Genomic DNA, 12,542 nt, shown 5'->3' on the forward strand with positions numbered 1-12,542 from the left:
CAGAACCGATCCAGTTCACATTTTTACCTTTTTGGGACAGTCAATAAGCCGCTGAATAAGCAGACTTGGAGTGGAACTGTTCTTGTCCTTGGGCTATAACACCACCTAACTACAGAGCTCATGTTCTACAGTAACTTGCGTCTCCAGTATGTTCGACTTCTCGCTTCCATCATCTTCGCCGCCTTACTCTCCCTCACCCGGCCCATCCGCCCCAACTGTACTCCCTGCCTCGCCTTCCATCAAACCGATGGCAGAGTCCTCAAATGCCTTCTGCTTCGGGCGACCATACCAAGCTCGTAAGCACTCGCTGGCTTCAATGACGTCCATCCGGAGCCGTGAGCGATGATCTGTAAGGAGGAGCTTGGCGCTGCTAAAAAGGCGCTCACACTCATCCGACATGGGAGGCAGGGCTAAAACGTCCAGCGCCATACGAGCTAGGTCTGTCTGCGAGTGGTAACGTTCATTCCAGTACTGGATGGGGTCGAATTCCTCGTCATCATTAAGGCCGATAACGTCAGTGGTGATAAACTCATTGTAGTGATCCGTTGAGGGCAGTTCGGGGCTTGAATGAGGGTCGGTGTGGCGTAGTTTGAGACGCTTGTGGTTTCTCACCGAAGTAAACGATTTCTCTTTCGGTTCTGGGCTCTTAAATACGTGGGTAGGAACTGGCGCGCCGTGGGCGAACTTGCCTTTGTATTCGTCAACCCAGAGCTCCTTAACTGCTCCAACGGCAGCTTGGATCCAGGCACGCTTGTCATCACTGCCATTCCAAACCTGATAGTACCATTGGTTCTTAAGGCTTGGATTCAACGATATGGCGGCGTAGTAAGCGGGCGATTCATCGGCCTTGTTGTAGTACTTCTCGCATTTCTGCCAAGCAACTTCTGCAGCCGCAGCAAGCCAGTTATAGTCGTCGAATTCGTCATGCTTATCCTGTCTATTCGGGCCACGCTTCCGCAGGGCGTCTTCAGCGAGCTGTTCAAACTTTCGCCGAGCAAGGTGGATTTCGTCCATAAGCCAGTCCAGCGATTGAAAATGATCCGCAAGAGTCCACTGTCTGCCTTCGTTCATTACTGTGGCCTCGTAGAATGTCTCAAGTTGGTCATGGAGGTGTCCGAGTTCGTCCCATTGCCGTGGGCTGAGGCGTTGGTCCAGGACGTCTCTGTCGCTTTGTGGAGGCTCATATTGATCGCAGAAGAGCTGGATACGTTCTTTGACATTAAGAGCGCGTCAAATTGATAAGAAATAAGAATTCCAGCGCGTGGACTGACTTTGGACAAGCTGCAGCAAACTCCAACGTCAGTACTGAAACCGGAAGTGTAGGACGCCGCGACTACCTTGCGACGCGCACTAGGGGAGCTTACCTCCAATCCGTTAAATGCAGCCAGATCGCCGCCAATTTGTATTAATCTGAAGAATTGGCGCCGTTGAGGGCTAGCTCTAATGTACCTATCGTACGATATTACGGAGCCTCCCAATTGCACCGCGCTTCTTCCACAGCTCACGAATCCGTGAGTAGTCCCCTTCTCTATACGCAGAGTCCAGATCCTTGCAGGTCTTCGCAGCATCCTTTCCCATAATAAACGCCTGGGCGCAGAGATTGACGATATGGCCAAAACACCCGAAGGCGTCGTCGTACGCGATGTTTCCTGCTCATGTTCGGGTAAAGAGCCTTCAGGACCAGGTCGATGCAGGCATCATTAGAACTTGCATTGTCTGCCATGAAATAACCGATCCGGCCACTGATCCCGTAGTCATCAAATATATGTAGGAGGACATCTGCCATATTCTCACCTGAATGTTCGCCAACTAGTTCGCGAAGAGCCAGGACAACCGTTCTTCTCTTGCCGCTTCTGTTGATAAAGTGCGCGACACATCCAAGGATAGCCTGATAGTTCGGTGACGTCCATATATCGAACGATATCGATATATTGCTGTGGGCCGTTTGCATTTCTTGACGCAGGCTGTCCTTTCGTGCCTCAAAGGCCTCTATTATCCATCTGCGAACCACTAGTCTCGCCTTTGGAAGGAGTGTTGTCAGGCCAGGGAAAATATAGAAGAGGAGTTCGCGAAAGTAGAGGTTCTCGATTTGAAAGAAGGCGATGTGGCAATAGACGATCCATCGAATAAGAAGTTCCTTGAACTCGTCAAATCGGCGTTTGAATACAAGGGTGGATATGTTGTTGAAGTCGACGATTGATGGCTGCGATGGGTGACGCTTCGCATGTCTGCGCTCACCAGTCTCCCTATCGATTTGGTGTTTCGATTCCAGATGGTCTAAGGCAGTACAGTTGCCCTTGCCGGAAATAGGAAGTCCCTGTTGGCGCTGCTGTTGTTCGCACAGATAACAGTACCAGAACCTCTTCGTCAGGTCCTTCTTGAGTTGTATGTCTTCACCATACTGCCAGACGACTGATGTCCTTTTCTTGGTGTGCTTTTGAGACTTTGCCACAACAACATAGCGTACATATTGCTTCCCATTCAGCTTGAATTCGTCGGGCTCAATCAGAATTCCGTCGAGGTCGTTTGGGCGAGGACTAATATACGTTGGAGCAAGAATAACTCTGTCAGAATCAGGACGGCGACCGCTGGCAGCACCGAAATAGCTGGAGATAGTGGCCATGGTGTAGCTGGTGAGTGGACTGTTCAGACACGTTTGCCACAGTAGAAGGACTGCTGAAGTCGCGAACGACGCGTTTGCCTCCATGCTTTTAATGGCGCAGCAATCTCCCAATAGCGGAACGATGGTTCGCGCGTCATGTCGACGGGAGCTGCGACGGGAGACCCCTCATGACCACTCAATTAGGCTTAGCTCTTACCTTATCAGGTTAGACCATTGGAGCTCCAGGAGCTGGTTGCCAATCAATCCAATCCAGTCCAAATCTTCGAGAAACCCAAATCCAGTCCAGTCATTTTCCGACAAATCCAGTCCAATCCAAATTGCCTCCAATCCAATAACATCACTGATTGACATCCTCTCGGTCCCAGCAATGGCTTCTGAGTGTGAGAGGACCTTTTCTTCCGCTGGTAGTATGGTTTCGCCCAAGAGGTCGCGCTTAGATGCAAGCACAATTGCCGTTACTCAGACGGTAAGGTCGTGGTTACGGGCTGGGCTACTAGAAGGGTATGAAGGTTTACTGAAGGAGGTGGGCGACGACACGGCCGAGGATTAGCCGACCGTCTATCTACCGAATCTATCTACATCTACATGTAGCCTACATCTATCTATCTACATTGCAAATTATGACTAAGCATCTACATCTATCTACATGAGGTGCCGGTAGATAGATGTAGATAGATTCGCCAGCCTGGCTCGGACACAGGCGCCCGAAAGCTAAAGAGAACCCTTGAAGGCCTTCAGGCTGAGGTTGAACTACTCAGGCATGAGAACGAAGGCCTCCGTGAGACAATTATCGGTGAAAAACAGCGCGGGCAGCGTGGTAAAGCCCTGAAAGACTATATCTTTGATCGTGTGGATCCTAATTCAGCTCAGGTGTTTAGCCCGCAAAAGATCGCCCAAGCTCGCCAGAAGAAAGCTGAAATGGAGGCGCAGAAGGAAGAGGAGGTTCTCCAGAAGAGAACTGAAAAGGCTCTGCGACAGAAAGGAGTAGCGGAGCAAAAGCAACAGGTATTGGAGAGGAAGAGGCAGCGGGAGGAGAAAAAGGAAAGAAAACGGCGGGAAAAAGAAACAAAGCAGCTTGAGAGAGAAGCAAACCGGCAGCTTCGGATTGAGATGAAGAAGCAGAATCAGCGGAATATACAACCGAAGCATCAGGCACGGCAGAATGGCTCAGATGGTCTCGAAGAGAATGGGGGCATTCAGGACGAAATCATCGTCGTTCCCACAATCACCCAGCCCCCCGTATTATTCAAGCCACCCAACGAAGCATTAAGTACCCCGAATACAAAGGCGTCGACGTCACCCAGCCATAAAAACTCGGCCTAAAAGGCCTTCTTTAGTTGTCGAGAGCGGTCGGGAGGTAGTGGCGGCATATCGGGACTCGGGACGATCGCAGCGGAACAGGAAACGACCGCGATGGCTTGATGACTTCGAAGTTAATTGAAATAAGTCTTAAGGAAATAATTATATCATCCTGGTAGTTTTTGTCACAGCCTGAAGCCTGAAGCCTGAACTGATCCTGATCTGAGGGCAGCGCTCATCATATGTCAACTCAATCAATCAATCACCCCAATCAAATCAATCAAACCGTCGAATTCTTCCTTTCAATCAAATCAAATCACACATTTCTAAAGTTGAAATAATTGACATATTACATATGCATCATGTGATCGTCTAATCTCGAGGGAAAATCCACATCTTCCCGAGCCACTACCCTACACTAGATAGTCGCAGATGGAAGTCTACTCTCAAATAGCGGGGGAATTAGCGGCAAAGCTAAGTATCTGCTATCGTGATCTAACGCATGACCCCACCGCGCGTATGCAATGTGGAACGCGTTTTCCAACCATGTCGCGCCATCGAAATAATCCCTTCTACACGTGGTTTCTATTCCATTTCACCAGTAGGATGTCGAACTCGCCACTCTCCCCGTCGCCAGCTGGCTTTCCGCCAACAACATTGACACCTTGCCCTACACCTCCTTCTTCCGTCTTCTCACGATTGTCTCAGCCTAAAACGGTCGCCAAGCAGTTGGAAGAAGCAGCCGTTGGAGCTTTACCTCCCAACCCGACCATTGAGAATCTGTCCAAGATTACCTGGAAGAACCGTCGCTTCGTCCAGGAGGATTTGTTAGCTCGAAAAGGTGCAAAGGGCAGGAAGAGCTGGATTAGGTCGCACGGGACCTTCCTAGTTGAGCTGAACTATCAGGATCTACCGATAGGTCACGTCTGGTGCTGCAATCGATGTGATATGAGAGGCGCAGCGGAGTTCTTTTCGGTGCAAGCCACGTCTTCCGCAGCGGACCATCTTCGAAAGTCTGTGCTTATCCCGTTCAATCTCATTGACAAGATATCCAGCAGCTGACAGACCTGCGTAGAGCTCACCGGATCACCCCAGCTAGCCAGTCTAGCGAGTCAAGCGAGTTGCCCGAGAGCAGGATCACGAGGAATACCGGCTCTGCGAGGAATCCACGGCCGAGCTCGAGGTCGTCATGAACAACGAAACGCGGTGGAACTCCACTTACATGATGATTGAGAGGGCTTTGCGAAAGCAGACAGATATCAGAGCATTTATCTTTGCAACTCAAGAAGAGGAAGACGGGGCAAGACGGATCCCGGCGGAGGACATATTGTCCAGCGAAGACTGGCGGGTTCTTGGCGAAGTCAACGAGATTCTCAAACCCATGTACCTTCAGACGATGCGGACGCAAGGCTGGGGTAAAGGTGACAGCCATGGACGCCTGTGGGAGGTGCTGATAGGAATGGAATATCTGTTGGAGCATTTTGAGGACTGGAAGGCCTTCTGTAGTGAGGTTACGGAGGAGACGATGGGAGAAACTCAAGTGGATGCTGCGGAGCTGATTGCAACGGCGTCAGCAAATTTCCGAGAGTCCAACGGTCGGCCAAGCCGCGTTCGCCGTCTCCCTGCCCGCTTTGAGGAGGATGAGGTTTACGCGCTACCACAGCGGAGTCAACCTCCGATATTCGTAGAATCTGCCTTACCGTTGCATTCTCGGGCTGATTATTCTACGGCGGAGAAACGATCAGCGTCCGAGACGTCGCAAAGAGCACATTACCAGCGGACCATCGAGCCTACATTCGGGCATCAATCAACAACGGGTGGAAGAAGCTGAATGAGTATTATGACAAGCTCGGAGAATCTCCCTTGTTTGCGGCAGCAATCATTCTTCACCCGAGGTTCGGGATCAGCTGGTTAGAGGCGACTTGGGTGTCTGAGGAGCAACTCGCTTGGGTTCGTGATGCCAAGGCTGGGATCAAGGATTACTTCACCCGTTGGTACGACGCGAACCAGGGACTGTGCGAGGAAACAACGAAGTACGACGCAGCGCCAAGGACGATGGGTCAAGAGGATGATCAGTACACTCGGTGGATTAATAGCAAGACAAAGAAAGCGTTTGCGACGGGTGGCGGTGTCGGCGAGCTCGAAAGGTACCTCCGTCTCGAGCCACAGGATACGCAGGATGCTATCGAATGGTGGAGAGACCACAGGGCTTCGTTTCCTTCACTGAGCAGCTTTGCCCTGGACGTCTTTGCTATTCCAGCGATGGCGAGCGATTGTGAGAGACAATTCAGCCTAGCGAAGCTAACGTTGACTTCTCAGAGGCTCTCGATGGGCGCAGATACATTGGAACATGTTCAATGCCTCAAGAACTAGGTCAGGCAGGGCGGAGTAAGGTTAGGTAGTTGGGTGGGTAGCTAAGTGTTGGTGTACACGAGGGGGATGACTTCGGGTTGGGGTCCCCACTCACGGAATTGAAAAGGGTATCAATCAAATCAAACAAATCAACTTTGAGCTCGAGGGCTGTCAATCAAATCAACTTCGGGGCCAAAGTTGATTTGATTGACATATGATGAGCGCTGCAGGAGCGTAGTTGCCTAGGGCCGGTAAATACCGGTAGGGTCTATCACCACGAATGTTAGATCTTGCGAACAATTCGTGATATTTCAACTCCTTGCAAATATCCGTCAGATCATGGCACTTAAGCCTATAACGAAGCCGGTCCATGCCACGATAAGAGTTAAACTATTGGGAGGCTCGCTAATTGGTGCAGCCAATGATTCATAGTAAGCGATATGAATAATGAGGCCTTCTACCTGCAAGCTGTTGTTAATTTGAATGCAGAAAGATTGACCGACACTCAAAGCAGCGTATTAGCCCCGCCGGACGAACGGAAGTATGTCATCTTGGGAGAAGATAACATACGAGAAGATATGAGAAGTGAGGTGAAGTGAGATATACTTAAAATTCCGAGAGAAAATAAACTCTGTTGTGCTCACGAAAAATAATTAATTCGTATGTATATAATTACAATTTCTTGCGTAAGTTAAATATCCTTTCCATGTCACTTCTATCCCTTTCTTCTTAAGAATAGAACAGGCTTACTGGGATATCACATTGGAAATAACTGTTGGCTGCATGACCCCGTTAACATGAGTTAAAAGGGAGACGGCTGCATATTTTCACCCCTCACAGATAACAAACAATAGGTTGCGGTTGTGCGGACCGCTGCAGTCATCACTGGCTTATGCTGTTTGAGGCTCGGAAGATGTCCATTCCGTCAATGATTGAGCGCGCTAAGTAGAGCGGGGTAGGAAGACATGCAGGACTAAGAGAGGCAACAAGTTCGATTATGAGGCGTCAACGATAACCTGTCCTGATGCCAAGAGTCAGGGGTGGGGGAGCTGAAAGGAAGGTCAAGGTAGCCATGCCAGCTCCATGCCGCAATAATAGAAAACCATGGTTTCATTGCCGCCGCTGCTATAATTAAGTCTTAGGAAATAAATTAAATTGTGCATTCAACATTTTAGGGGTCTTTGTTACGTCTGTGTTGATGGTTGTGCTGTTTCTAGGCCGTTGAATCAGGCCTATGCTGGTATTGATGTGAGGTAATGAGATTGATTGATGATAAGGTTGAAGATCTAACTGCAGACAAGACATGTCCTTCCTAGCTATATATACATGACTGACGGATCGGACTATCTATATACCATCCATCATGTTCAACCTCAACAGCTGGAGGGGGCCATGAGAGAGCCGTTGTAGTAGTCAGCATACCACCGGTTCTTCGGTATCATTTCTATTGTCTGGGGGCGGTATGTGATCAGATTCGGCTGAGAGGCAACGATTTCGGCGTTGGGGTATACACCCGGCTGAGATCAAGTGAATACTCACCGGCCTTCCAAACATGCTTGGATTCGTAAAGAGGTTCGGTTGGAAAGACATAGCTGATATTCCAAGGAGGGTCAAATATTTCTACGGTTGGTCGGCTAATGTTGTCACGAAACGCAGTGGAGGGCCATGAGAGGGCAGGAAGGAGGATGATCTGAACAGGTGAGGAGCGGGGAAGGTACTGTATATGTTGGTTGAATGAGGTTGCCCATGTGACTGCAGAGACCCAAACAACTCAACGTAATCAACGGCCAACTCAACCAACTCAATGGAGGACTTTATTAGTAAGCTGCCCAACTCACTATTACCTTGAAATTGGTGGATCTCGTTGATTTCGTTGATATGAAGTGAGTATGAAGAATCTCTTTGGCGCCGTTTCCCCGGCTTCACCTGGTCTCAAAGGGTTAGAGATACTAATTCCTGGGCCTGGGAGTATGGGTACGATATCCAGAAAGGCAACGACAGGAAGTGGGTTTGCAAAATTTGCATCCGCAAGAACACTCTTAAGCCAAAGACCTTCACATCAACGGGCATCCAAAATACCCTAAACCACCTCTATGACGATCACAGGATTTGTGCGCCTGAAGGGAAGACAAAATCAGCCTCGCAGCTAAGAGCAGAGGGACGGAAGGCCAAGGGACAGTCAACCATCGCCGAATTGATGAAGCTTGATACCAATAAGCCTAGAGAACAAGCAATTGCGAATGGCTTTATCAAGAATTTCGACAAGAAGCATTTCCAACGACTTCTAATGGAATGGATCGTGGAGGCCAACCTCTCGTTAGAAACGGCAGAACACGACAAGCTCAGGAAGATTTTCGCATATCTGAACCCTTGCGTGAAGCTCTGTGACGCCAATCTTTCCGCAACCTCTATTCGCGGGAAAATCGTGGCATCATACGAACAGCACAAGACGAAGGTTATGGAGGTCCTCCAGAGCTCTCCCGGCCTAATTCACGTCTCTTTTGATGGCTGGAGGTCCGGAAATCGGCACGCGCTATATGGGATTATGTGCTTCTTCCAAGACGAGAAAAACAAGCCCCGCAAAATCGTCCTTGGAGTACCCGAGGTCTCTACTCGCCATTCTGGCACAAATATTGCAGCAGAAGTCCTCGAGATTATCAGTTCATATGGTATAAAGAATAAGATCGGGTATTTCACGCTTGATAACGCCGAAAACAACGACTCAGCAATGGCTGTGATCGGAGGAGAGTTGGGCTTCGATGGACGCAAGCGCAGAGGTCGATGCTTTGGCCACATACTCAACCTCTCTGCCAAAGCATTGCTTTTTGGCTCCAATCCAGAGGCATTTGAGAATCAGCTTTCCGGCGCAGCAGCGTTATCTGAAACTGAACACGATCTTTGGAGGAGGAGAGGGCCAGTCGGGAAGCTCCATAACCTCGTTGTTGACATCGACAGATCTGATGTGCTGAGTTACCTTCTTCGAGGTGTTCAGCAGGTTGATATGGACCAATCTATCGATCCGAGAGTTCGAGCGAGGAAGCGTCTGAACATCGCCGTCGATAACGATACCAGATGGCTGTCCCAGCTCTACATGATCCGCCGCGCGATCAAACTCCGTCCTTACCTCGACGTGATGATTCTTAAACACAAACAAGCTTGGGAGCAGGACAATAGGTCGAAGAAGACGGGCCTGATGAGGAGGTCGGTTGTTCAACCGCGAATTTGCCTATCCGAAAACCAGCTTTCAGACAAGGACTGGGACGTCCTCGAACACCTCGCTACGATTCTTGGATTCTACGAGGTCACCGTCAAAACCCTTGAGGGAGACGGTATTCAACGCAAACGAAAGAGAGGATGGGTCGGCTCGTACGGAAATATCTGGGATGTCATCCAAGGCTTCGAATTCCTAATGGCGAAACTGGAGGAGTACAAGGCAGTCGCGGCGGATTATCATGATCCCGAACACTTCAGGATCAACATCAACCAGACACAAATATATTATGTGGCGTGGCAACAAAGCTGGGTTCCAACAGACACCGATATTCGAGACCCCAGCGCATATTGGCAGGATAAGCGAGCTCAATATCCCCGCCTCTCTCGAATGGCTCTTGATTTCCTCACGATCCAGCCGATGTCAGCCGAGTGCGAGAGGCTCTTTTCTGCCGCAGGTCGATTGGTGACTCCCCTGCGCAGCCGCCTCGAAGTCGATATAATCGGGATGTGTCTAGTGCTGCGTTCGTGGCTACAAGCCAAGATAATCGACGACCTGGATCCTCTGTTCGTTCCCACGCAAATCGAGGTGGAGAGCAGCGCCAGAAGCGAGGCGGGCGCAAGAGAGTCAATGGCGTCATTTCTCGGCCGAGCGAGAGAGTTGGCAGAAGAGGAGAAAGGTTGGGAATAGTTGGTGGGGCATGTTGCGAATATCTCGTCAATTAGGCCAACTGGGACGGGACAAGAGCACGAACGAGGTCGAGTGCGACTTGGGTAAAATGACTGTTTACGAGGAGAGAAAGAGATTCCTAATGAGAACTCTGACTTAAGCTATTTGCACAATATTCATAAAGTGAGAATATTCATAAAGAATGAAAGTCACATGATCGCTCCCTCACACCAACTCAACGTCAATCCATTCAACGAAGGCGTTCAGTTGATCAACTCAACGAGAGGTCGGCGATTACTAAGCCAATTTACTCAATATAGGTCGGTCGTCCGTTGAGTTGGTTGAGTTGTTTGGGTCTCTGATTGTCAGTGACATCTAATATGGCCTCTGCCATGTCTTCCTCTGTGTATTTCCATCGAAGTCTCGATCTAGGCATTCTTTTGTTGTTGTCGCAGAAAAATGCCAAAAAACAGAGAAAAGAGCGGCGAGGAAATTGATGATTGAATTAACACTATTTCCATAGCACGGTATGCATACATCGCGTACCCCGCACAACCTTAGAGGGCTACAATCGTTAACTCCAATCATTTCTATATTCAGCAAAGGCATTGTCCTCCAAGTAGCTATTTATGTTGGCCAATATTTGTGTAAGTGAAGTTGGTGAGTTTTGGTGAAGCTTTTTTTATTTTGCTTGCCGAAAGAGGGGTTGTGGATGGTAGTTGTCAGATGTAAAAACCACTCATGCATTGCTCTAAGTGGGGATTCCCATTTTGGTGGCGTGTGGTGTAGTTGGTAAAATCTAACAATAGTCGTCAGTACGCACTTGACTGGAAAACCCGGAAGGCTCCCAGTGAACTCACCATAGCAGAGGCACGCGAACTTGCTGCAAACTATGTAACGATCGTGTACGGCCGGGATTGGCCGATCTTCCAGGGTTAAGTGTTAAAATGGGAAGAGTTTTTTGGTTTCTTAATTCTTTCAAAAGATGCAGTAGGAGAACTACTTATGTACAGGCACCACCTCCGTGGAATGTTCCACCTTATTTCACACCTTGCCACCGACTTGGTCGTTTCACATTTTTGATCTCCAACAGTGTCATATCCATCAGATTTGTGTCGAAGTTCCAACAAAGCCACTCCTCAGGATCAAAGTTTGCCCTATGGTTCCATTCAACTCAGCTGCGTGCGGTAATAAATCTTACAGCTCACCATCCCGCCCTTACATGGCTTGACCAACACCACAAGCATAGCATGTATGATAAAATAAAACCCACCGTCGTAAATAAAGTCATCCCATCCAGTATCTTAGTAGTATAGTAGGATGACAAAGACGAGATGCAGTGCTGACTATTGAAGTCGGTATTATCTTCGAGTGTAATGCCTGGATCCACCCCATCGCCTTTTTTTAATCCATTAAGGCTCTATATTGTAGTGTGGTCACCTCAGACCCAGCGCGTCAGTATAACGCTGTGCTTCTTTCTCAATGTGATGATGTATTAGGGTGCAGCTGCAACTCTTGTGCTGTAACAGTTGCGTCTTGAGATATAAAATCTCATCTTTTAAATCATTCACGCAGCTAGTTAGCATCATATGACGTTGCTCCATAGCTTGTTCGTCGCACTGGAGTTTTGTCAGATCCTCCTTCTTTCTCGCGCGAAATCTATTGGCAGCGATGCGATTTCTCTCTCGCACTCGCTTATGTTCCGCGTGTTTGCGACTAGTCGCGCCTTTGCCGACGTTGATCCCATTTACGTCGGCAACAATCCCTTTCCTCCTCTGATCATCCGTGTTATTGTCTCCTCTGGCATTGCGTCTAGCAGATTTTGGAGCTACACGTTGACTGAGCTGCTTCTTACTCTTTCGTTCGGGCTTTTTGAGTGACTCTTGCGACAACTGCATCGAAGGAGTCAAGTTTGAGGGTGGTTTGTCAATGACCGTTACCAGGTGTTCGGGTGATAGAGTCTGGTTCTTGACGGTGGAGTATGTATCAACCCAACGGTCTCCCGAACTAGATTCCCCGTAGAATAAGAATTGGTCTTGGGAAAGGGAGTCTTGTCTGGATAAGGTAGTGATGTCGACTTCATTCTGGAAAGCGGTCAGGAAGGCTGGCGGGTTCATAGACTCCGAGAGCTCCCATTGTGGGTAGGGCGGGACGGCCGCCCCGTATACGGTGAGATCATCTCCAATAGCATCGTCTGGGGTGTAGCCGTCGAGCATTGTCACCCCTCCCATGGTCGGAAGGGAGTTCATATGAGCATCTGCTTTAGAATATCAGCTCATACTGGTCAGGCATAGTTGCAAAAATCAACCTACTATAGCTCATTTATCGGCCAAGGGTAGGCACAATGGCGTAACAATACTCTATAGATGGCTATCATGTGAATATACG

The 12,542-nt window shown here is 49.0% G+C and overlaps 2 protein-coding genes across 2 annotated transcripts; one reads left to right on the forward strand and one right to left on the reverse strand.

Moving 5' to 3' along the window:
• Positions 1 to 2,990: 2,990 nt before the first annotated feature.
• FPOAC1_012898 (uncharacterized protein) lies at positions 2,991 to 3,946 on the forward strand (the record flags this gene model as incomplete). Its single annotated transcript, XM_044857241.1, has 2 exons — positions 2,991 to 3,089; positions 3,308 to 3,946. 2 exons carry the CDS (start codon positions 2,991 to 2,993, stop codon positions 3,944 to 3,946), a joined length of 738 nt encoding a protein of 245 aa, XP_044701424.1.
• Positions 3,947 to 11,590: 7,644 nt separating this feature from the next.
• Positions 11,591 to 12,403, reverse strand: FPOAC1_012899 (uncharacterized protein; the record flags this gene model as incomplete). Its single annotated transcript, XM_044857242.1, has 1 exon — positions 11,591 to 12,403. The coding sequence occupies one exon, from the start codon at positions 12,401 to 12,403 to the stop codon at positions 11,591 to 11,593; it is 813 nt and encodes a 270-aa protein (XP_044701425.1).
• Positions 12,404 to 12,542: the final 139 nt, after the last annotated feature.

Source organism: Fusarium poae (genome assembly GCF_019609905.1).
Source record: "Fusarium poae strain DAOMC 252244 chromosome Unknown contig_1, whole genome shotgun sequence".
Lineage (NCBI taxonomy): Eukaryota > Fungi > Ascomycota > Sordariomycetes > Hypocreales > Nectriaceae > Fusarium > Fusarium poae.